Source organism: Lonchura striata, chromosome 35 (assembly GCF_050655825.1).
Source record: "Lonchura striata isolate lonStrDom1 chromosome 35, ASM5065582v1, whole genome shotgun sequence".
In the NCBI taxonomy this organism is placed as follows: Eukaryota; Metazoa; Chordata; class Aves; order Passeriformes; family Estrildidae; genus Lonchura; species Lonchura striata.
This window is the reverse complement of record NC_140737.1, coordinates 1,039,613-1,064,546: the sequence shown is the minus strand read 5'-3', so window position 1 is coordinate 1,064,546 and position 24,934 is coordinate 1,039,613. Positions and strand designations below refer to the sequence as shown.

Genomic DNA, 24,934 nt, shown 5'->3' with positions numbered 1-24,934 from the left:
CCCTTAATTTTCCACATTTTGTTCCTCATTTTTCCCCATTTTTCCTCATTATTTCCCATTTTTCCCATTTCCCCCCGTTTTCCCCCCAAAACTCCACTCACACTCTCCCGAATTCTCCTCTTTTATTCCCGGCATTCCCGAAATTCCCCAATTTCCCCTTTTTCTCCTCATTTTTTCTTGGAGACGCCGACGGTTCTTCCGCGGCGCCCGGTGGTCTTGGTGTGCTGCCCCCGCACCCTCAGCCTGCGGGGAAAAATCGGGGTGAATTCCGGGGAATTCGGGAAAATTTGGGGCAAAAATTGTGGATTTCAGTCGGGATTTTCCCAAAATCCCCGGATTTACCCCCAAAAGTGGCGCAGGCCGCGGTGGGCGCGGATTTTCTTCAGGCGCTCCAGGTCCTCGCGCAGTTTGTTGTCCAGCCCGTTGGCCAGCACCTGGGAAATGGGGAAAATTTGGGCAAATTTGGGCAAATTTGGGCAAATTCGGGGAAATTTGGTGGAATTTGGGGAAATTTGGTGGAATTTGGGGAAATTTGGGGAAAATTTGGGGAGGAAATGGGGGAAAATTGGGGGAAAATGAGGTAAAACGTTGTCCAGCCCATTGGCCAGCACCTGGGAAATGGGGAAAATTTGGGCAAATTTGGGCAAATTCGGGGAAATTTGGGGGAAATTTGGTGGAATTTGGGGAAATTTGGGGAGGAAATGGGAAAAAATGGGGAAAAATTGGGGGAAAATGAGGTAAAATGTTGTCCAAGCCCGTTGGCCAGGACCTGGGAAATGGGGAAAATTTGGGCAAATTTGGGCAAATTTGGGGAAATTTGGGGAAAATTTGGGGAAATTTGGGGAAAATTTGGGGAAAATTTGGGGAGGAAATGGGAAAAAATGGGGGAAAATTGGGGGAAAATGAGGTAAAACGTTGTCCAAGCCCGTTGGCCAGGACCTGGGAAATGGGGAAAATTTGGGGAAATTTGGGGAAATTTGAGGAAATTTGGTGGAATTTGGGGAAATTTGGGGAAAAATTGGGGAGGAAATGGGAAAAAATGGGGGAAAATTGGGGGAAAATGAGGTAAAACGTTGTCCAGCCCGTTGGCCAGGACCTGGAAAACGGGGAAAATTTGGGGAAATTTGGGGAGGAAATGGGAATAAATGGGGAAAAATTGGGGGAAAAAGAGGTAAAACGTTGTCCAGCCCGTTGGCCAGCACCTGGGAAATGGGGAAAATTTGGGGAAATTTGGGCAAATTTGGGCAAATTCGGGGAAATTTGGTGGAATTTGGGGAAAATTTGGGGAGGAAATGGGAAAAATTGGGGGAAAATTGGGGGAAAATGAGGTAAAACGTTGTCCAGCCCATTGGCCAGGACCTGGGAAATGGGGAAAATTTGGGCAAATTTGGGCAAATTCGGGTAATTTGGGGAAAATTTGGGGAAATTTGGGGAAAATTTGGGGAAATTTGGGGAAAATTTGGGGAGGAAATGGGAAAAAATGGGGGAAAATGGGGGGAAAATGAGGTAAAATGTTGTCCAGCCCGTTGGCCAGGACCTGGGAAATGGGGAAAATTTGGGGAAATTTGGGCAAATTCAGGGAAAGTTGGGGAAAATTTGGGGAAATTTGGTGGAATTTGGGGAGGAAATGGGAAAAAATGGGGGAAAATGGGGGGAAAAAGAGGTAAAATGTTGTCCAAGCCCATTGGCCAGGACCTGGGAAATGGGGAAAATTTGGGCAAATTCGGGCAAATTCGGGGAAATTTGGTGGAATTTGGTGGAATTTGGGGAAATTTGGGGAAAATTTGGGGAGGAAATGGGGAAAATCGGGGGAAAATGAGGTAAAACGTTGTCCAGCCCATTGGCCAGGACCTGGGAAATGGGGAAAATTTGGGCAAATTTGGGGAAATTCGGGGAAATTTGGTGGAATTTGGGGAAATTTGGGGAAAATTTGGGGAGGAAATGGGAAAATTTGGGGAGGAAATGGGAAAAAATGGGGAAAAATTGGGGGAAAATGAGGTAAAAAGTTGTCCAAGCCCGTTGGCCAGCACCTGGGAAATGGGGAAAATTTGGGCAAATTTGGGCAAATTCGGGGAATTTGGGGAAAATTTGGGGAAATTTGGTGGAATTTGGGGAAAATTTGGGGAGGAAATGGGAAAAAATGGGGAAAAATTGGGGGAAAATGAGGTAAAATGTTGTCCAGCCCGTTGGCCAGGACCTGGGAAATGGGGAAAATTTGGGGAAATTTGGGCAAATTCGGGGAAAATTTGGGGAAATTTGGTGGAATTTGGGGAAAATTTGGGGAGGAAATGGGAAAAAATGGGGAAAAATTGGGGGAAAATGAGGTAAAACGTTGTCCAGCCCATTGGCCAGGACCTGGGAAATGGGGAAAATTTGGGCAAATTTGGGCAAATTCGGGTAATTTGGGGAAAATTTGGGGAAATTTGGGGAAAATTTGGGGAGGAAATGGGAAAAAATGGGGAAAAATTGGGGGAAAATGAGGTAAAATGTTGTCCAAGCCCATTGACCAGCACCTGGGAAATGGGGAAAATTTGGGCAAATTTGGGCAAATTCGGGGAAATTTGGGGAAAATTTGGGGAAATTTGGTGGAATTTGGGGAAAATTTGGGGAGGAAATGGGAAAAAATGGGGAAAATTGGGGGAAAATGAGGTAAAACGGTGTCCAGCCCGTTGGCCAGGACCTGGGAAATGGGGAAAATTTGGGCAAATTTGGGCAAATTCGGGGAAATTTGGGGAAATTTGGGGAGGAAATGGGAAAATTGGAGTGAAATTGGGAAAAACAGGGAGAAAAATTGGGAAAAATGGGGGAAACTGGAAAAATGGGAAAAAAGGGGGGAAAACGGGTGGGAGAATGGGAGAAATTGGGAAAATTGGAGAAAAAATGGGGGAAACGGGAAAAAATTGGGGAAATTTGGGGGGGAAATGGGAAAATTCAGAGTGAAATTGGGAAAAACAGGGAGAAAAATGGGGGGAAATTGGGGAAAATGGGGAAATGGGAAAAGGGAAAAATGGGGGAAATTGGGAAAAACAGGGGAAAAGGAAAAAAACATGAAATTGGGAAAAATAGAGGGGAAAAAAGGGGGGGGAATGGGAAAAAATTGGGGAAATTTGGGAAAATTCGGGGGAAATGGGAAAATTGGAGTGAAAATTGGGAAAACGGGGGGGAAAAAAATGGGGGGAGACATGGGAGAAAATTGGGCAAATTTAGGGAGGAAATGGGAAAATTGGAGTGAAATTGGGAAAAACAAGGGGGGGAATTGGAAGAAAATTGGGGAAAATGGGAAAAAGGGGGGGAGAAATGGGGGAAATTGAGAAAAAAGGGAGGAAAGGGGGAAAATGGGAAAAAATGAGGGAGAAATGGGGGAAATGGGGGAAAAATAGGGAAAAAATTGAGAAATTGTGAAAAATTGGGGAAATGGGAAAAAACGGGGAAAAAATGGGAAAATTGTGGAGAAATGGGGGAAAAATGGGGAGAAATGGGAAAAATGAGGGGAGAAATGGGGGAAATTGAGAAAAAAGGGAGGAAATGGGGAAAAGGGGGAAAAGGGGAAAAAATGGGGGAGAAATGGGGAAAAATGGGGGGAAATAGGGGAAAAATGGGGGAAATGGGAAAAAAATGGGGGGAAATGGGGAAATTGTGGAGAAATTGGGGAAAAATGGGGGAAATGAGAAAAAATGGGGGAGAAATGGGGAAAATTGAGAAAAAAGGGAAGAAATGGGAAAAAAAGGGGGAAAATGGGGGAAATTGGGGAAAAACTGGGGAAATTGTGGAGAAATGGGGGAAAAATGGGAAAAAAATTGGGGAAAATGGGGGAAATTGAGAAAAAAGGGGGAAAATGGGAAAAAATGGGGGAGAAATGGGAAAAAATGGGGGGAAATGGAAGGAGAAATGTGGAAATTGGGAAAAATTGGGAAATGGGAAAAAATGAGGATAAAATGGGGAGAAAATTTGAAAAAATGGGGGGAAATTGTGGTAAAATTGTAAAAAACATGAAGTAAAGGGGAAAAAAAGAGAAAAACGTGGAGAAAAAATGAAAATAAAGGCAGGAAAAATGGGCGTAAAATGCAAAATAATGAGAAAAGTAGAGGGGAAAATGGGGATAAAAAAGGGGAAATGGGGGAAAAGGAGTTGGGGGAGGTGTGGCAGCCAGGGGACGTTTTGGGGGGACGTTTTGGGGAAAATTTGGGAGATTTTGGGACACACCTGGGAGTATTTGCCGTCCTTGACGTCCTTCTGCCTGTTGAGGAACCAGTCGGGGATTTTGTACTGCCGGGGGTTCTGCATGATGGTGATCACCCTCTCCACCTGGGGACAGGGGACACGGATGTCACAGGGTCCCCAAAATGTCCCCAAATTGTCCCCAAATTGTCCCAAAAAACAGCGGGACAGAAAATGTCAAAATTGGGGCAAAAAACCCCAAAAACTGCACCTGAATGGCAGAAAAAATGGCTGAAATAGCACAAAAAATGGCTCAAAACTCAGCCCAAAGTGTCCCCAGATTGTCCCCAAAATGTTCCCAAAGTGTCCCAAAAAACAGTGGGACAGAAAATGTCAAAATTGGGGCAAAAAACCCCCAAAACTGCACCTGAATCGCAGAAAAAATGGCTGAAATAGCACAAAAAATGGCTCAAAACTCAGCCCAAAGTGTCCCCAAACTGTCCCCAAAATGTCCCCAAAGTGTCCCAAAAAACAGCGGGACAGAAAATGTCAAAATTGGGGCAAAAACCCCAAAATCTGCACCTGAATTGCAGAAAAAATGGCTGAAATAGCACAAAAAATGGCTCAAAACTCAGCCCAAAGTGTCCCCAAATTATCCCCAAATTGTCCCAAAAAACAGCTGGACAGAAAATGTCAAAATTGGGGCAAAAACCCCAAAAACTGCACCTGAATCGCAGAAAAAATGGCTGAAATAGCACAAAAAATGGCCCAAAACAGCCCAAAGTGTCCCCAGATTGTCCCCAAAATGTTCCCAAAGTGTCCCAAAAAACAGCGGGACAGAAAATGTCAAAACTGGGGCAAAAAAACCCAAAATCTGCACCTGAATCGCAGAAAAAATGGCTGAAATAGCACAAAAAATGGCCCAAAACAGCCCAAAGTGTCCCCAAAATGTCCCCAAAATGTCCCCAAAGTGTCCCAAAAAACAGCTGGACAGAAAATGTCAAAATTGGGGCAAAAACCCCCAAAAAACTGCACCTGAATCGCAGAAAAAATGGATGAAATACGAAATACAACAAAAAATGGCTCAAAACTCAGCCCAAAGTGTCCCCAAAATGTTCCCGAAGTGTCCCAAAAAACATCGGGACAGAAAATGTCAAAATTGGGGCAAAAAAACCCAAAAACTGCACCTGAATCGCAGAAAAAATGGATGAAATAGCACAAAAAATGGCCCAAAACAGCCCAAAGTGTCCCCAGATTGTCCCCAAAATGTTCCCAAAGTGTCCCAAAAAACAGCGGGACAGAAAATGTCAAAACTGGGGCAAAAAAACCCAAAATCTGCACCTGAATCGCAGAAAAAATGGCTGAAATAGCACAAAAAATGGCTCAAAACAGCCCAAATTGTCCCCAAATTGTCCCCAAAATGTCCCCAAAATGTCCCCAAAATATCCCCAAAATGTCCCCAAATTGTCCCAAAAAACAGCGGGACAGAAAATGTCAAAATTGGGGCAAAAAAGCCCAAAAAACTGGACCTGAATCACAGAAAAAATGGATGAAATAGCACAAAAAATGGCTCAAAACTCAGCCCAAAGTGTCCCCAAAATGTCCCCAAAATGTCCCCAAAATGTCCCCAAAATGTCCCCAAATTGTCCCCAAAGTGTCCCCAAAGTGTCCCAAAAAACAGGACAGAGAAACCCAAAATTGGGACAAAAAACCAAAAAAGTGCACCCAAATAATGCCAAAAATGGCTCAAAGAGCATAAAAATGAACACCAAAAAATCCCAAAATGGCCCCAAAGTGTCTCCACGGCCACCAAAAATGTCCCCAAAATGTCCCCAAATTATCCCAAAAAACAGTGGGACAGAAAATGTCAAAATTGGGGCAAAAAAACCCAAAAACTGGACCTGAATCACAGAAAAAATGGCTGAAATAGCACAAAAAATGGCCCAAAACAGCCCAAAGTGTCCTCAAAATGTCCCCAAAGTGTCCTCAAAATGTCCCCAAATTGTCCCCAAAATGTCCCCAAAGTGTCCCAAAAAACAGTGGGACTGAAAATGTCAAAATTGGGGCAAAAACCCCCAAAAAACTGCACCTGAATCGCAGAAAAAATGGCTGAAATAGCACAAAAAATGGCTCAAAACAGCCCAAAGTGTCCCCAAATTGTCACCAAATTGTCACCAAAGTGTCCCAAAAAACAGCGGGACAGAAAACGTCAAAATTGGGGCAAAAAAACCCAAAATCTGCACCTGAATTGAAGAAAAAATGGCTGAAATAGCACAAAAAATGGCTCAAAACTCAGCCCAAAATGTCCCCAAATTGTCCCCAAAATGTCCCCAAATTGTCCCAAAAAACAGCGGGACAGAAAACGTCAAAATTGGGGCAAAAAAACCCAAAATCTGCACCTGAATCGCAGAAAAAATGGCTGAAATAGCACAAAAAATGGCTCAAAACAGCCCAAATTGTCCCCAAATTGTCCCCAAAGTGTCCCAAAAAACAGCGGGACAGAGAAACCCAAAATTGGGGCAAAAAACCCCAAAAGTGCACCCAAATAATGCCAAAAATGGCTCAAAGAGCATAAAAATGAACACCAAAAAATCCCAAAATGGCCCCAAAGTGTCCCCATGGCCACCAAAAATGTCCCCAAAATGTCCCCAAATTATCCCAAAAAACAGTGGGACAGAAAATGTCAAAATTGGGGCAAAAAAACCCAAAAACTGGACCTGAATCACAGAAAAAATGGATGAAATAGCACAAAAAATGGCCCAAAACAGCCCAAATTGTCCCCAAATTGTCCCCAAAATGTCCCCAAAGTGTCCCAAAAAACAGTGGGACTGAAAATGTCAAAATTGGGGCAAAAACCCCCAAAAAACTGCACCTGAATCGCAGAAAAAATGGCTGAAATAGCACAAAAAATGGCTCAAAACTCAGCCCAAAGTGTCCCCAAAGTGTCCCCAAAATGTCCCCAAATTGTCACCAAAATGTCACCAAAGTGTCCCAAAAAACAGCGGGACAGAGAAACCCAAAACTGGGGCAAAAAACTCAAAATGTGCACCCAAATAACACCAAAAATGGCTCAAATAGCACAAAAATCATCACCAAAAAATCCCAAAATGGCCCCAAAGTGTCCCCATGGCCACCAAAAATGTCCCCAAATTGTCCCCAAAGTGTCCCCAAGGTGCCACCTCGTCCTCGGTGAGCTCCCGGCGCGCTTGGCCAGGTCGATGTCGGACCCAAATCCACTCCAAACCTCCCCAAAACCCCCTCAAACCTCCCCAAAAACCCCTCAAACCACCCCAAATCCCCTGGAATTGTCCCCAAACCCCCCAGAATTGTCCCCAAGGTGTCCCCAGATGTCCCCAAGGTGCCACCTCGTCCTCGGTGAGCTCCCCGGCGCGCTTGGCCAGGTCGATGTCGGACCCAAATCCACTCCAAACCTCCCCAAAACCCCATCAAACCTCCCCAAAACCCCTGGAATTGTCCCCAAACCCTCTGGAATTGTCCCCAAACCCTCTGGAATTGTCCCCAAAGTGTCCCCAAAGTGTCCCCAGATGTCCCCAAGGTGCCACCTCGTCCTCGGTGAGCTCCTGACGTGTTTGGTCAGGTCGATGTCGGACCCAAATCCACTCCAAGCCTCCCCAAAACCCCATCAAACCTCCCCAAAACCCCTGGAATTGTCCCCAAACCCCCAGGAATTGTCCCCAAACCCCCCAGAATTGTCCCCAAAGTGTCCCCAAGGTGTCCCCAAGTGTCCCCAGATGTCCCCAAGGTGCCACCTCGTCCTCGGTGAGCTCCCCGGCGCGCTTGGTCAGGTCGATGTCGGCCCCAAATCCACTCCAAACCTCCCCAAAACCCCATCAAACCTCCCCAAAACCCCTGGAATTGTCCCCAAACCCTCTGGAATTGTCCCCAAACCCTCTGGAATTGTCCCCAAAGTGTCCCCAAAGTGTCCCCAGATGTCCCCAAGGTGCCACCTCGTCCTCGGTGAGCTCCTGACGTGTTTGGTCAGGTCGATGTCGGAGCCAAATCCACTCCAAACCTCCCCAAAACCCCCTGGAATTGTCCCCAAACCCTCTGGAATTGTCCCCAAGGTGTCCCCAAAGTGTCCCCAAGGTGTCCCCAAAGTGTCCCCAGATGTCCCCAAGGTGCCACCTCGTCCTCGGTGAGCTCCCCGGCGCGCTTGGTCAGGTCGATGTCGGCCTTGCGCAGCACCACGTGGGCGTAGCGCCGCCCCACGCCCTGCGGGGACAAACGGGGTGACAACGGTGACAAAAACGGGGTGGCAGCCCCGCAAGGCCACCGAGGTGTCCCCAAACCCCTCCAGGTGTCACCATGGCCCTCAAAAGTGTCCCCAACCCCCTCAGAGTGTCACCGAAGTGTCCCCAATGCTGGCAGTGTCACCACCCCACAGCTGTGTCCCCAATCGTGTCCCCAACCCCGTGGCAGTGTCACCACCACCGTGGCAGTGTCACCATCCCCCTGGCATTGTCCCCAATCGTGTCCCCAACCCCGTGGCAGTGTCACCACCCCCCTGGCATTGTCCCCAATCGTGTCCCCAACCCCCTGGCAGTGTCACCACCCCCCTGGCATTGTCCCCAATCGTGTCCCCAACCCCGTGGCAGTGTCATCACCACCCTGGCAGTGTCACCACCCCCCTGGCAGTGTCCCCAATCGTGTCCCCAACCCCCTGGCAGTGTCCCCATCCCCTGGCATTGTCCCCAATCGTGTCCCCAATTCCCTGTCGGTGTCCCCACGGTGTCCCTGCCAGTGTCCCCATCCCTGTCCCCACGGTGTCCCCGTCCCTGTCCCCGTCCCTGTCCCCGTGGTGCCTCCATCCCTGTCCCCACGGTGTCCCTGGCAGTGTCCCCAATCGTGTCCCCATCCCCCTGTCAGTGTCCCCAGCCCCCTCAGACTACCACCAAAGTGTCCCCAATCCCCTGTCAGTGTCCCCATGGTGTCTGTGTCACTGTCCCCACAGTGTCCTCGTCCCTGTCCCCACAGTGTCCCTGTCACTGTCCCCACAGTGTCCCTGTCACTGTCCCCACGGTGTCCCTGTCACTATCCCCATGGTGTCCCCATCCCTGTCCCCACGGTGTCCCTGTCAGTGTCCCCATCCCCCTGTCAGTGTCCCCAACCCCCTCAGACTACCACCAAAGTGTCCCCAATCCCCTGTCAGTGTCCCCATGGTGTCTGTGTCACTGTCCCCACAGTGTCCTCGTCCCTGTCCCCACAGTGTCCCTGTCACTGTCCCCACGGTGTCCCCATGGTGTCTGTGTCACTGTCCCCACAGTGTCCCTGTCACTGTCCCCACGGTGTCCCCGTGGTGTCTGTGTCACTGTCCCCACGGTGTCCCTGTCGCTATCCCCATGGTGTCCCCATCCCTGTCCCCACGGTGTCCCTGTCCCTGTCCCCGTCAGTGTCCCCACAGTGCCCCTGTCCCTGTCCCCGTCCCTGTCCCCACGGTGTCTCTGTCAGTGTCCCCATCCCTGTCCCCACAGTGTCTCTGTCAGTGTCTCTGTCCCTGTCCCCATCCCTGTCCCCACGGTGTCCCCATCCCTGTCCCCGCGGTGTCTCTGTCAGTGTCCCCATCCCTGTCCCCGCGGTGTCCCCATCCCTGTCCCCACGGTGTCTGTGTCCCTGTCCCCACGGTGTCTGTGTCCCTGTCCCCGCAGTGTCCCCGCAGTGTCCCCATCCCTGTCCCCGCGGTGTCCCCGTCCCTGTCCCCACGGTGTCTGTGTCCCTGTCCCCACGGTGTCCCCGCGGTGTCACCTTGATGGCGGTGATGGCGAAGGCGATCTTGCGCCGCCCGTCGATGTTGGTGTTCAGCACCCGCAGGATGTGCTGGAACTTCTCGGGGATCACCAGAGACTGCGGGGACACCGAGGGGACACCGAGGGGACATTGGGGACACCGAGGGGACATCGAGGGGACACCGAGGGGACATCGGGGACAGCAGGGACAGAGGGGATCACCAGAGACTGCGGGGACACCGAGGGGACACCGAGGGGACATTGGGGACACCGAGGGGACACCGAGGGGACATTGGGGACAGTGAGGGGACATCGAGGGGACATTGGGGACAGTGAGGGGACACCGAGGGGACATTGGGGACACTGGGGACAGTGAGGGGACATCAGGGACAGTGAGGGAACATTGGGGACACTGGGGACACCGAGGCGACATCGGGGACAGTGAGGGGACATCAGGGACACTGGGGACAGTGAGGGGACATTGGGGACACCAAGGGGACACCAAGGGGACATTGGGGACAGCGAGGGGACAATGAGGGGACAGTGGGGACAGTGAGGGAACACTGGGGAGTGATGGGACATTGGGGACAGTGAGGGGACATCGGGGACAGTGAGGGGACATTGGGGACAGTGAGGGGACATTGGGGACATCGGGGACAGCAGGAACTGAGGGGATCACGAGTGACTGTGGGGACACCGAGGGGACATTAAGGACATTGGGGACAGTGAGGGGACATCGGGGACAGCAGGGACTGAGGGGACATCAATGGGGACAGTGAGGGGACATTGGGGACAGTGAGGGGACATTGGGGACACTGGGGACATCAAGGGGACATTGGGGACATCAAGGACAGTGAGGGGACATTGGGGACAGCAGGGACTGAGGGGACATTGGGGACACCGAGGGGACGGTGGGGACATCAGCAGGGACATTGGGGACAGCAGGGACCGAGGGGACACTGGGATCACACCAAGGGGACATTGGGGACATCAATGGGGACATTGGGGAGCACCAGGGACTGCGGGGACAGTGAGGGGACAGTGGGGACAGTGAGGGGACATTGGGGACACCGAGGGGACAGTGGGGACATGAGGGGGACACTGGGGATCACCAGGGACTGAGGGGACACTTGGCGACATCTGGGGACACTTGGGGACAGCCCCGGGATGGTTTTTGGGGGGATCGAGGAGAATTTCAGGCGGATTTGGGGGGGCTGGGGACACCTGGAGGGGCTTGGGGACACCTTGGGGACACTTTCGGGGGGATTTGGGACGCTTGGAAAGGGATTTGGGGCATTTTGGGGACACTTTTAGGGGTTTAGGGACATTTGAAAGGGATTTGGGGACATTTGAAAGAAACTTGGGGACATTTTGGGGACACTTCTAGGGACTTGGGGACATTTGAAAAAGATTTGGGGCATTTTGGGGACACTTTTAGCGATTTAGGGACACTTGGAAAGGGATTGGGGACATTTTGGGGACACTTTTAGGGATTTGGGGACATTTGAAAGGGATTTGGGACATTTTGGGGACACTTTTAGCGATTTAGGAACACTTGGAAAGGGATTGGGGACATTTTGGGGACACTTTAAGAGACTTGGGGACATTTTGGGGACAGTTTAAGGGACTTGGGGACACTTTGGGGACAGTTTTAGGGATTTGGGGACATTTGAAAGGGATTTGTGACATTTTGGGGACACTTTAAGGGACTTGGGGACATTTGAAGAGAATTTGGGGACATTTGAAAGGGATTTGGGACATTGTGGGGACACTTTTAGGGATTTGGGGACACTTGAAAGGGTTTTGGGGACATTTTGGGGACACTTTTAGGGATTTTGGGACATTTTGGGGACACTTTTATAGACTTAGGGACACATGGAAAGGGATTGGGGACATTTTGGGGACACTTTTACAAACTTGGGGACATTTGAAAGGGATTTGGGACACTTTGGGGGATTTTGAGGGATTTGGGTACATTTGAGAGGGATTTGAGACATTTTGGGGACACTTTTAGGAACTTGGGGACATTAGAAAGGGATTTGGGACATTTTGGGGACACTTTTAGGAACTTGGGGACATTTGAAAGGGATTTGGGACACTTTGGGGACACTTTTAGGAACTTGGGGACATTTGAAAGGGACTTGGGACATTTGAAAGGGATTTGGGGACATTTTGGGGACACTTAGTGACTTGGGGACAATTCTGGGGGATTTTGAGTCCCTTTGCCCAGACTTGGAGCCACTTTTGAGGGGATTTGGGGCAGTTTTGAGGGGATCGAGGACACGCGGAAAGGGATTTGGGACAGTTTAAGGGCCCGGGGATATTTTCGGGGGGGTTTGGGACAATTCCGGCCTCTTTGGGGACATTTTGTGGGACATTTTGTGGGACATTTAGGGGCCGTTTCGCGCCGAGCGCGCCGTGAGGGGCGCGAGGGCCGCCATGACACCTGAGGAGAGATGGCGGGAGGGGGGTGGGGGGAGGTCGGACATTGGCCTCCCTGCCGCCGCCATCGCCGCTCTCCGCCGCGCCCTTCCCGCCCCGCCGCCTCCCCCGGCGCCGCCGCCATCGCCCCGCGCCCTCCTCGCCGCCCGCCGCCCGCCCCGCTCGCCGATGGCGGCGGATGCCGCCCGGAGCTCACCATGGCTGCGGCCGGCGCGGGGCTGTGCCGGAGAGGAAGAAGGAGGGGGAGAAAGCGGAAGTGACGTCACGCGCCGCGCCTCGGCAAGATGGCGGCGCAGGCGGAGGTGGCGCCGGCGGCGGGGGAGGTTTGAGGGGAGGGGGGATCCCGGGAGGGTTTTTGGGGGTTTTTTTGGGGCGGTTTTGGGGTTTTTTGGGAGGAGCCGCCAGGGGTCGGCGTTAGGCGCTCACCGGGGCCGCTGTGCCGCAGGGGGCGGCGATGGAGGCGCCGCTGGAGGCGGAGCTGGAGGAGGAGCTGGAGCTGGAGGGGGCGGAGCTGGACGGTGAGAGGGGCGGGGCCAGGGAAAGGGGCGGGGCCAAGGGAGGGGCGGGCCAATGAGGGAGCGGGGTCAAGGAAAAGGGGCGGGGCCAAGGGGAGGGGCGGGCCAATGAGGGAGCGGGGTCAAGAAAAGGGGCGGGGCCAAGGGGAGGGGCGGGGCCATGGCAGGGAATGGGGTAATTAATGTTTAATGAGGTGGAGTGGTTATTAGGGAGACAGGGTTGTTAATGCTTAATGAGGGGGCGTGGTCGTTACAGGACAGGATAATTAATTCTTAATGAGGTGGCGTGGTTATTAGGGAGACAGTCATTAATGCTTAATGAGGGGGCGTGGCCATTATGGGGAAAAGGTCATTAATACTTAATGAGGGGGCATGGCTATTATGGGGACAGGGTCATTAATACTTAATGAGGGGGCGTGGCTATTATGGGGAAAAGGTCATTAATGCTTAATGAGGGGGCGTGGCCATTATGGGGAAAAGGTCATTAATGCTTAATGAAGGGGCGTGGCTATTATGGGGAAAAGGTCATTAATACTTAATGAGGGGGCGTGGCCATTGTGGGGAAAAGTCAATGCTTAATGAGGGGGCGTGGCTATTATGGGGAAAAGGTCATTAATGCTTAATGAAGGGGCGTGGCTATTATGGGGAAAAGGTCATTAATACTTAATGAGGGGGCGTGGCCATTGTGGGGAAAAGTCAATGCTTAATGAGGGGGCGTGGCTATTATGGGGAAAAGGTCATTAATACTTAATGAGGGGGTGTGGTCATTAGGGAGACAGGGTTATTAATGCATAATGAGGGGGCGGGGCCATTACCTCAATTTTTTCCCATTTCTCCCCAATTTTTCCCATTTCCCCCAATTTTTCCTGTTTTCCCCAATTTTTTCTCATTTTCCCCAATTTTTTCCCATTTTTCCCAATTTTCCCCCAATTTTTCCCATTTTTCCCAATATTTCCCCAATTTTTCTTATTTTCCCCCAATTTTTCCCATTTTTCCCCAATTTTTCCCATTGTCCCCAATTTTTCCCCAATTTTTCCCCAATTTTTCCCGATTTTCCCCCAATTTTTCCCCAATTCTTCCCGTTTTTCCCCAATTTTTCCCATTTTTCCCAATTTTTCCCATTTTTCCCAGTGCACATCCAGCAGAACCTGGAGGACGCCCTGGTGCAGGAGGCGCTGCAGACCGTGAGTGGCTCCTCCCCAAAATATCCCAAAAATATCCCCAAAAATCCCCAAAAAATCCCCAAAAATCCCCAAAAGTCCCCAAAATGTCCCAAAACTCCCCAAATTTCCCTTTCAGGGCGTGGACCTGCGCCAGTATTCCCGGCAGGTGGAGCTGGAGCTGCAGGAGGTGGAGAGGGCCTCGATCCAGGACTGTATCCCCCAAAATTGTCCCCAAAATTTGTCCCAAAATGTCCCCAAATGTCCCCGAAGTGTCCCCAAAGTGTCCCGGTGTCACCAAAGCCCCAAAAATGTGCCAAAACCGCCTCAAAATGCCCCAAAACCGCCTCAAAATGCCCCAAAATTGCCTCAAGATTCCCCAAAATTGCCTCAAAATGACCCAAGACGCCCCAAAATTCCAAAAAATTTGTCCCCAAAAAATCCCCAAAATGTCCCGAATGTCCCCAAGGGCGCAATCCCCGAAAATCCCCAAATTTGGCTCCAAAATCCCCAAATTTGGCTCCAAAATCCCCAAATTTCTAAAATCCCCAAATTTGGCTCCAAATCCCCCAAATTTGGCTCCAAAATCCCCAAATTCGTCACCAAAATCCCCCAAATTTGGCACCAAAATCCCCAAATTTGGCTCCAAAATCCCCCAATTTGACACCAAAATCCCCAACTTTGGCTCCAAAATCCCCAACTTTGGCTCCAAAATCCCCCAAATTTGGCTCCGAATTCCCCAAATTTGGCTCCAAAATCCCCCAAATTTGGCTCCAAATCCCCCAAATTTGGCGCCAAAATCCCCAAATTTGGCTCCAAAATCCCCAAATTCGTCACCAAAATCCCCCAAATTTGGCACCAAAATCCCCAAATTTTGCTCCAAAATCCCCAGATTTGACACCAAAATCTCCAAATTTGGCTCCAAAATCCCCCAAATTTCTAAAATCCCCAAATTTAGCACCAAAATCCCCAAATTTGGCACCAAAATCCCGAAAAATTTGGCACCAAAATCCCCAAATTCGTCACCAAAATCCCCGAATTTGGCTCCAAAATCCCCAAATTTGGCTCCAAAATCCCCAAATTTGGCTCCAAAACGTGTCCCCAAAATGTCCCCAAGGTGTCCCCAGGGTGTCCCAGATGTCCCCAAAGTGTCACCAAACACCCAAAAATGCCCCAAAACGGCCTCAAAATGCCCCAAAACGCCCCCAAATCCCCAAAAATTCATCCCCAAGGTGTCCCCAAACATCCCCAAATGTCCCCAAATTTGTCCCCAAGTGTCCCCAAGTGTCCCCGAGTGTCCCTTGACGTCTCAGACATCCGGGAGAGCGAGAACATCGCGGAGCTCCACAACCAGATCAGCGCCTGCGACGCCATCCTGGAGGTCAGTGCTGGCCCCAATGTCCCCAAATGTCCCCAAAATGTCCCCAAAATGTCCCCAAGGGTCACCAGGGGTCACCACGGGTCACCAGGTGTCGCCAAATGGCACCAAAATGGCACCAAGGGGCTCCAAATGTCCCCAGATTGTCACCAAGTGTCCCCAGGTGTCACCAAATGGCCTCAAAATGGCACCAAATGTCCCCAAATTGTCACCAGGTGTCCCCAGGTGTCCCGAAAATGGCCCCAAATGGCCCCAAATGTCCCCAAAATGTCCCCAAGTGGCACCAAAATGGCACCAAATGGGCACAAATTGTCACCAGGTGTCCCCAGGTGGCCCGAAAATGGCCCAAAATGGCCTCAAATGTCCCCAAAATGTCCCCAAGTGGCACCAGGGGTCACCACGGGTCACCAGGTGTCGCCAAATGGCCCCAGAATGGCACCAAATGGGTTCAAATTGTCACCAGGTGTCACCAGGTGTCCCCAAGTGGCCCGAAAATGGCCCCAAATGTCCCCAAGTGGCACCAAAATGGCACCAAATGGGCACAAATTGTCACCAAGTGTCCCCAGGTGTCACCAAATGGCCCCAAAATGGCACCAAATGGGCCCAAATTGTCACCAGGTGTCACCAGGTGTCCCCAAGTGGCCCGAAAATGGCCCCAAATGTCCCCAAAATGTCCCCAAGTGGCACCAAAATGGCACCAAATGGGCACAAATTGTCACCAGGTGTCCCCAGGTGGCCCGAAAATGGCCCAAAATGGCCTCAAATGTCCCCAAAATGTCCCCAAGTGGCACCAGGGGTCACCACGGGTCACCAGGTGTCGCCAAATGGCCCCAAAATGGCACCAAAATGGCACCAAGGAGCTCCAAATGTCCCCAGATTGTCACCAAGTGTCCCCAGGTGTCACCAAATGGCCCCAAAATGGCACCAAATGGGCCCAAATTGTCACCAGGTGTCCCCAGGTGTCACCAAATGGCCCCAAAATGTCCCCAAGTGGCACCAGGGGTCCCCAAGGGTCACCAGGTGTCACCAAATGGCACCAAAATGGCACCAAAATGGCACCAAGGAGCTCCAAATGTCCCCAGATTGTCACCAAGTGTCCCCAGGTGTCACCAAATGTCCCCAAAATGTCCCCAAATGGCACCAAAATGTCCCCAAGTGGCACCAGGGGTCCCCAAGGGTCACCAGGGGTCTCCAGGTGTCGCCAAATGGCCCCAGAATGGCACCAAAATGGCACCAAGGGGCTCCAAATGTCCCCAAATTGTCACCAAGTGTCCCCAGGTGTCACCAAATGGCCCCAAAATGGCACCAAATGTCCCCAAATTGTGCCGAAATTGTCCCCAAATGTCCCCAAATGGCTCCAAAACTCCCTAAAAAACCCCAAAATTGCCCAGAAATTGCCAAAAAATCCTCTAAAACCCCTGGGAAAAAAATCCCAAGAAATCCCCAAAAATTCTCAAATTGTCCCCAAATTGTCCCTAAATGTCCCCAAAACCCCCTAAAGGAGCCCCAACATCCCCTAAAAATGCTCCCAAAACCCCCCAAAAAAAGCCCTAAAATTGCCAAAAAAAGCCCCAAAACCCCGGGAAAAAATCCCCAAAAATCCCAAAAATCCCCAAATTGTCCCCAAAAGTCCCCAAACTCCCCTAAAAAAGTGAGAAAACACCAAAAAAAATCGCTCCTAAAACCCCTAAAAAATGCCCTAAAATTGCCCAAAAAATGCCCTAAAATTGCCCAAAAAAGCCCCAAAATTGCCAAAAAAAGCCCCAAAACCCCCGGAAAAAAATCCCCAAAAATCCCCAAATTGTCCCCGAATTTTGGCAGCGCATGGAGGAGATGCTGGGCTCCTTCCAGAGCTCGCTGAGCTGGGAGAGCCCAGCCCCAAAATGTCCCCAGATGTCCCCAAATGGCTCCAAAACTCCCTAAAAATCCCCAAAATTGCCAAAAAAAACCCTAAAACCCCTGGAAGAAAATCCCAAGAAATCCCCAAAAATTCTCAAATTGTCCCCAAATGTCCCCAAATTGTCCCCAAAACCCCCTAAAGGAGCCCCAACATCTCCTAAAAATGCTCCCAAAACCCCCCAGAAAAGCCCTAAAATTGCCAAAAAAAGCCCCAAAACCCCGGGAAAAAATCCCCAAAAATCCCCAAACTCCCCTAAAAAAGTGAGAAAACACAAAAAAAATCGCTCCTAAAACCCCTAAAAAATGCCCTAAAATTGCCCAAAAAATGCCCTAAAATTGCCAAAAAAAGCCCCAAAATTGCCCAAAAAAGCCCCAAAACCCCCGGAAAAAAATCCCCAAAAATCCCCAAATTGTCCCCAAATGTCCCCAAATTGTCCCCAAAACCCCCTAAAGGAGCCCAAACATGCCCTAAAAATGCTCCCAAAACCACCCAAAAAAAGCCCTAAAATTGCCAAAAAAAGCCCCAAAACCCCGGGAAAAAATCCCCAAAAATCCCCAAAAATCCCCAAATTGTCCTCAAATGTCCCCAAGCTCCCTGAAAAAAGTGAGAAAACACATAAAAAAATCGCTCTAAAACCCCTAAAAAATGCCCTAAAATTGCCCAAGAAATGCCCTAAAATTGCCCAAAAAAGCCCCAAAATTGCCCAAAAAAGCCCCAAAACCCCCGGAAAAAAATCCCCAAAAATCCCCAAAAATCCCCAAATTTTGGCAGCGCATGGAGGAGATGCTGGGCTCCTTCCAGAGCTCGCTGAGCTGGGAGAGCCCAGCCCCAAAATGTCCCCAAATGTCCCCAAATTGTCCCCAAATGGCTCCAAATGGCTCCAAAACTCCCTAAAAATCCCCAAAATTGCCCAGAAATTGCCAAAAAATCCTCTAAAACCCCTGGGAAAAAAATCCCAAGAAATCCCCAAAAATCCCCAAATTGTCCCCAAATTGTCCCCAAATGTCCCCAAATTGTCCCCAAAACCCCCTAAAGGAGCCCCAACATCTCCTAAAAATGCTCCCAAAACCCCCCAGAAAAGCCCTAAAATTGCCAAAAAAAGCCCCAAAACCTCTGGAAAAAATCCCCAAAAATCCCCAAACTCCCCTAAAAAAGTGAGAAAACACCAAAAAAAATCGCTCCTAAAACCCCTAAAAAATGCCCTAAAATTGCCAAAAAAATGCCCTAAAATTGCCCAAAAAAGCCCCAAAATTGCCCAAAAAAGCCCCAAAACCCCCGGGAAAAAATCCCCAAATTGTCCCCAAAAAATCCTCAAATTGTCCCCAAATGTCCCCAAATTGTCCCCAAAACCCCCTAAAGGAGCCCCAACATCCCCTAAAAATGCTCCCAAAACCCCCCAGAAAAGCCCTAAAATTGCCAAAAAAAGCCCCAAAACCTCTGGAAAAAATCCCCAAAAATCCCAAAAATCCCCAAACTCCCCTAAAAAAGTGAGAAAACACAAAAAAAATCGCTCCTAAAACCCCTAAAAAATGCCCTAAAATTGCCCAAAAAAAGCCCTAAAATTGCCAAAAAAAGCCCCAAAACCCCGGGAAAAAAATCCCAAAAAATCCCCAAAAATCCCCAAATTGTCCCCAAATGTCCCCAAGCTCCCCGAAAAAAGTGAGAAAACACAAAAAAAATCGCTCCTAAAACCCCTAAAAAATGCTCTAAAATTGCCCAAAAAATGCCCTAAAATTGCCCAAAAAAGCCCCAAAATTGCCCAAAAAAGCCCCAAAACCCCCGGAAAAAAATCCCCAAAAATCCCCAAATTGTCCCCAAATGTCCCCAAATTGTCCCCAAAACCCCCTAAAGGAGCCCAAACATGCCCTAAAAATGCTCCCAAAACCACCCAAAAAAAGCCCTAAAATTGCCAAAAAAAGCCCCAAAACCCCGGGAAAAAATCCCCAAAAATCCCCAAAAATCCCCAAATTGTCCTCAAATGTCCCCAAGCTCCCTGAAAAAAAGTGAGAAAACACCAAAAAAATCGCTCCTAAAACCCCTAAAAAATGCCCTAAAATTGCCCAAAAAATGCCCTAAAATTGCCAAAAAAAGCCCCAAAATTGCCCAAAAAAGCCCCAAAACCCCCGGAAAAAAATCTCCAAAAATCCCCAAAAATCCCCAAATTTTGGCAGCGCATGGAGGAGATGCTGGGCTCCTTCCAGAGCTCGGTGAGCTGGGAGAGCCCAGCCCCAAAATGTCCCCAAATGTCCCCAAATTGTCCCCAAATGTCCCCAAATATCCCCAAATGGCTCCAAAACTCCCTAAAAATCCCCAAAATTGCCCAGAAATTGCCAAAAAAAGCCCCAAAACCTCTGGAAAAAATCCCCAAAAATCCCAAAAATCCCCAAACTCCCCTAAAAAAGTGAGAAAACACCAAAAAAATCGCTCCTAAAACCCCTAAAAAATGCCCTAAAATTGCCCAAAAAAAGCCCTAAAATTGCCAAAAAAAGCCCCAAAACCCCGGGAAAAAATCCCAAAAAATCCCCAAAAATCCCCAAATTTTCCCTAAATGTCCCCAAAGTGTCCCTAAATGTCCCCAAAATGCCAGAAAACACCCCAAAAATCGCTCCTAAAACCCCTAAAAAATGCCCTAAAATTGCCCAAAAAATGCCCTAAAATTGCCAAAAAAAGCCCCAAAATTGCCCAAAAAAGCCCCAAAACCCCCGGAAAAAAATCCCCAAAAATCCCCAAAAATCCCCAAATTGTCCCCAAATTGTCCCCAAATGTCCCCAAATTGTCCCCAAAACCCCCTAAAGGAGCCCCAACGTCTCCTAAAAATGCTCCCAAAACCCCCCAGAAAAGCCCTAAAATTGCCAAAAAAAGCCCCAAAACCTCTGGAAAAAATCCCCAAAAAATCCCCAAATTTTCCCTAAATGTCCCCAAAGTGTCCCTAAATGTCCCCAAAATGCCAGAAAACACCCAAAAAATCGCTCCTAAAACCCCTAAAAAATGCTCTAAAATTGCCGAAAAAATGCCCTAAAATTGCCCAAAAAAGCCCCAAAATTGCCCAAAAAAGCCCCAAAACCCCCGGAAAAAAATCCCCAAAAATCCCCAAAAATCCCCAAATTTTGGCAGCGCATGGAGGAGATGCTGGGCTCCTTCCAGAGCTCGCTGAGCTCGCTGAGCTGGGAGATCCGGGCGCTGCAGGGCCAGGCCGGGGCCATGAACCTGCGGCTGCAGAACCGGCGCCAGGTCCGGGAGCGGCTCGGGGGGCTCCTGGACCAGCTGGTGGTGCCCCCCGAGATGATCAGGTGGGAAAATCGGGGATTTTGGGGAGAAAAAGGGGAGTTTTGGGGAAAAAACAAAAAAAAAATGGGGTTTGGGGGAAAAAAAATGGGGTTTCGGGAGCAAAAAATGGGATTTTGGGGAGCAAAAATGGGATTTTTCTGAGGCCGGGGATGGTGGTGACCCCGACATGATCAGGCGTGAAAATAGGAAAAAATGGGAATTTTGGGGGAAAAACCGGGAATTTGGGGAAAAAATCCCCCAAAAAAATGGGATTTGTGGGAAAAAAAATGGGGTTTTGGGGCAGAAAAATGGGATTTTTGTGTAGCCAGGGCTGGGGGCTGCTGGAGCAGCTGGTGGTGCCCCCCAAGATGATCAGGTGGGAAAATCGGGGATTTTGGGGAGAAAAAGGGGAGTTTTGGGGAAAAAATAAAAAAAAAATGGGGTTTGGGGGAAAAAAAATGGGGTTTCGGGAGCAAAAAATGGGATTTTGGGGAGCAAAAATGGGATTTTTCTGCGGCCAGGGCGGACTGGTGACCCCGACATGATCAGGCGTGAAAATGGCGAAAAATGGGAATTTTGGGGGAAAAAAGGGGAATTTGGGGAAAAAATCCCAAAAAAAAAGGGATTTTGGGGAAAAAATGGGGTTTTGGGGCAGAAAAATGGGATTTTGGGGAGCAAAAATGGGATTTTTCTGCGGACGGGGACGGTGGTGACCCCGACATGATCAGGCATGAAAATGGCGAAAAATGGGAATTTTGGGGGAAAAAACGGGAATTTGGGGAAAAAATCCCAAAACAAAAGGGATTTTGGGGAAAAAATGGGGTTTTGGGGCAGAAAAATGGGATTTTGGGGAGCAAAAATGGGATTTTTCTGCGGCCGGGGACGGTGGTGACCCTGACATGATCAGGCATAAAAATGGGAAAAAATGGGAATTTTGGGGGAAAAACCAGGAATTTGGGGAAAAAATCTCCAAAAAAAAGGGATTTCGGGGAAAAAATGGGGTTTCGGGAGCAAAAAATGGGATTTTTGTGTAACTAGGGCTGGGGGCTGCTGGAGCAGCTGGTGGTGCCCCCCGAGATGATCAGGTGGGGAAATCGGGGATTTTGGGGAGAAAAAGGGGAGTTTTGGGAAAAAATAAAAAAAAAATGGGGTTTGGGGGAAAAAAAATGGGGTTTCGGGAGCAAAAAATGGGATTTTGGGGAGCAAAAATGGGATTTTTCTGCGGCCAGGGACGGTGGTGACCCCGACATGATCAGGCGTGAAAATGGCAGAAAATGGGAATTTTGGGGGAAAAAACAGGAATTTGGGGAAAAAATAAAAAAAAAAAAGGAATGTGGGGAAAAAAATGGGGTTTTGGGGCAGAAAAATGGGATTTTGGGGAGCAAAAATGGGATTTTTTGTAGCCAGGGCTGGGGGCTGCTGGAGCAGCTGGTGGTGCCCCCCGAGATGATCAGGTGGGAAAATCGGGGATTTTGGGGAGAAAAAGGGGAGTTTTGGGGAAAAAATAAAAAAAAAATGGGGTTTGGGGGAAAAAAAATGGGGTTTTGGGAGCAAAAAATGGGATTTTGGGGAGCAAAAATGGGATTTTTCTGCGGCCAGGGCGGAGTGGTGACCCCGACATGATCAGGCGTGAAAATGGCGAAAAATGGGAATTTTGGGGGAAAAAAGGGGAATTTGGGGAAAAAATCCCAAAAAAAAAGGGATTTTGGGGCAGAAAAATGGGATTTTGGGGAGCCAAAATGGGATTTTTGTGTAACTAGGGCTGGGGGCTGCTGGAGCAGCTGGTGGTGCCCCCCGAGATGATCAGGTGGGAAAATCGGGGATTTTGGGGAGAAAAAGGGGAGTTTTGGGAAAAAATAAAAAAAAAATGGGGTTTGGGGGAAAAAAAATGGGATTTTGGGGCAGAAAAATGGGATTTTTCTGAGGACAGGGCTGGTGGTGACCCCGACATGATCAGGTGGGAAAATAGGAAAAAATGGGAATTTTGGGGGAAAAAACAGGAATTTGGGGGAAAAAATCCCCCCAAAAAATGGGATTTGGGGGGAAAAAATGGGGTTTTGGGGCAGAAAAATGGGATTTTGGGGAGCAAAAATGGGATTTTTCTGCGGCCCGGGACGGTGGTGACCTCGACATGATCAGGGGTGAAAACGAAAAAAGATGGGAATTTGGGGAAAAAAATGGGAATTTTGGGGGAAAATGAAAAAAAATTGGGGTTTGGGGGGAAAAATTGGGGTTTTGGGAGCAAAAAATGGGATTTTGGGACATAAAAATGGGATTTTTTGGGGAAAAAAACAGGAAAATGGGGTTTGGGGATGAAAAAATGGAATTTGAGGAGAGAATTCAAAATAACCAGGAGTTTGGGGGGAAAAATGGGAATTTTGGGGAAAAAAAATCCCAAGAAATGGGGTTTGGGGGAAAGAAATGGGATTTTGGGACCAAAAAATGGGATTTTGGGGAGAAAATTCCCAAAAAATGGGATTTTGGGAGAGAATTCTCAAAGAAAGGGATTTAGGGGAGAAAATTCCTAAAAAAAAATGGGATTTTGGGGAGAAATTCCCAAAAAATGGGATTTTGGGTAAAGAATTCCCCAAAAATGGGGTTTTGGGTAAAGAATTCTTAAAAAACGGGATTTTGGATAAAAAATTCCTAAAGAAAATGAGTTTGGGGAGAAAAAAATGGGATTTTGGGATGGGAAAATAGGATTTTTCTGCAGGCCGGAATTTCCCTGGGATTTTGTGGGATTTCAGTGGAATTTCCATGGAATTTTATGGGATTTAAATGAGATTTTTATGGGATTTGATAGGATTTCCATAGGATTATATGGAATTTTCCTGGGATTTCCATGGGATTTTCGTGCGATTTTTTTGGGATTTCCATGGAATGTTTCGGGATTTCAATGGAATCTCCATGGAATTTGATGGGATTTCAATGGGATTGTGACAGAAAAAACCCATTTTTTGATGGATTTCAATGGAAAATTCTCATTTTTTGATGGATTTTAATGGAAAATTCCCATTTTTTGCTGGATTTTGATGGGAATTTTCCCATTTTTGGCCGTTTTCACCCCATTTCTCGTGCCCAGCGTGATCCTGGAGGCGCCGGTGACGTCTCCGGAGTTCCTGGAGCAGCTGCAGGATTTTAATGGGATTTTAACAGGATTTCAATGGGATTTTAGTAGAAAATTCCCATTTTTTGCTGGATTTTGATGGGAATTTTCCCATTTTTGGCCATTTTCACCCCATTTCTCGTGCCCAGCGTGATCCTGGAGGCGCCGGTGACGTCTCCGGAGTTCCTGGAGCAGCTGCAGGATTTTAATGGGATTTTAATGGGATTTTAATGGAAAATTCCCATTTTTTGCTGGATTTTGATGGGAATTTTCCCATTTTTTGCCGTTTTTCCCCCATTTCTCGTGCCCAGCGTGATCCTGGAGGCGCCGGTGACGTCTCCGGAGTTCCTGGAGCAGCTGCAGGATTTTAATGGGATTTCAATGGGATTTTGATGGAAAATTCCCATTTTTTGCTGGATTTCGATGGGAATTTTCCCATTTTTGGCCGTTTTTCCCCCATTTCTCGTGCCCAGCGTGATCCTGGAGGCGCCGGTGACGTCTCCAGAGTTCCTGGAGCAGCTGCAGGATTTTAATGGGATTTTAACAGGATTTCAATGGGATTTTAGTAGAAAATTCCCATTTTTTGCTGGATTTTGATGGGAATTTTCCCGTTTTTTGCCATTTTCACCCCATTTCTCGTGCCCAGCGTGATCCTGGAGGCGCCGGTGACGTCTCCGGAGTTCCTGGAGCAGCTGCAGGATTTTAATGGGATTTTAATGGGATTTTAATGGAAAATTCCCATTTTTTGCTGGATTTTGATGGGAATTTTCCCATTTTTTGCCATTTTCACCCCATTTCTCGTGCCCAGCGTGATCCTGGAGGCGCCGGTGACGTCTCCGGAGTTCCTGGAGCAGCTGCAGGATTTTAATGGGATTTGATGGGATTTCAATGGGATTTTAGTAGAAAATTCCCATTTTTTGCTGGATTTTGATAGGAATTTTCCCGTTTTTTGCCATTTTCACCCCATTTCTCGTGCCCAGCGTGATCCTGGAGGCGCCGGTGACGTCTCCGGAGTTCCTGGAGCAGCTGCAGGATTTTAATGGGATTTTAATGGGATTTTAACGGGAATTTAATGGAAAATTCCCATTTTTTGCTGGATTTTGATGGGAATTTTCCCATTTTTTGCCGTTTTTCCCCCATTTCTCGTGCCCAGCATGATCCTGGAGGCGCCCGTGACGTCTCCGGAGTTCCTGGAGCAGCTGCAGGATTTTGATGGGATTTGATGGGATTTCAATGGGATTTTAATGGAAAATTCCCATTTTTT

General features: G+C 48.7%; 2 protein-coding genes across 16 annotated transcripts in view; one reads left to right on the top strand and one right to left on the bottom strand.

Moving 5' to 3' along the window:
• Positions 1-105: 105 nt before the first annotated feature.
• Positions 106-12,579, bottom strand: RPS18 (ribosomal protein S18). The gene is made up of 6 exons (XM_021547676.4): positions 12,541-12,579; positions 9,922-10,020; positions 8,305-8,391; positions 4,204-4,305; positions 343-434; positions 106-243 (listed from the first exon to the last, which is right to left on the bottom strand). Exons 1-6 carry the CDS (start codon positions 12,541-12,543, stop codon positions 168-170), a joined length of 459 nt encoding a protein of 152 aa, XP_021403351.1. The 5' UTR covers positions 12,544-12,579; the 3' UTR covers positions 106-167.
• Positions 12,580-12,610: 31 nt separating this feature from the next.
• The window catches only part of VPS52 (VPS52 subunit of GARP complex), a 45,063-nt gene continuing 32,739 nt past the window's right edge, over positions 12,611-24,934 (top strand). For 10 of the 15 annotated variants that reach the window (XM_085565079.1, XM_085565077.1, XM_085565088.1 and 7 more), the window contains exons 1-6: positions 12,611-12,667; positions 12,790-12,862; positions 13,991-14,043; positions 14,159-14,234; positions 15,333-15,400; positions 20,412-20,587. In XM_085565079.1, the coding sequence (XP_085421205.1) occupies positions 12,629-12,667; positions 12,790-12,862; positions 13,991-14,043; positions 14,159-14,234; positions 15,333-15,400; positions 20,412-20,587 (485 nt within the window). In that variant the 5' untranslated portion in view covers positions 12,611-12,628. Of the gene's footprint in view, positions 12,668-12,789; positions 12,863-13,990; positions 14,044-14,158; positions 14,235-15,332; positions 15,401-20,411; positions 20,588-22,304; positions 22,372-24,934 lie in introns of those variants that run through there. The other 5 variants (XM_085565078.1, XM_085565090.1, XM_085565089.1 and 2 more) reach the window with 2 other exon arrangements.

Coding starts and splice junctions, on each gene's coding strand:
- RPS18 (XM_021547676.4), bottom strand. Junction 4,306..8,304: donor GGGAGCTCACCGAGGACGAG/GTGGCACCTTGG, acceptor CCCTGTCCCCAG/GTGGAGAGGGTGATCACCAT. Junction 244..342: donor GGCCTGCGCCACTTTTGGGG/GTAAATCCGGGG, acceptor TTTTCCCCGCAG/GCTGAGGGTGCGGGGGCAGC.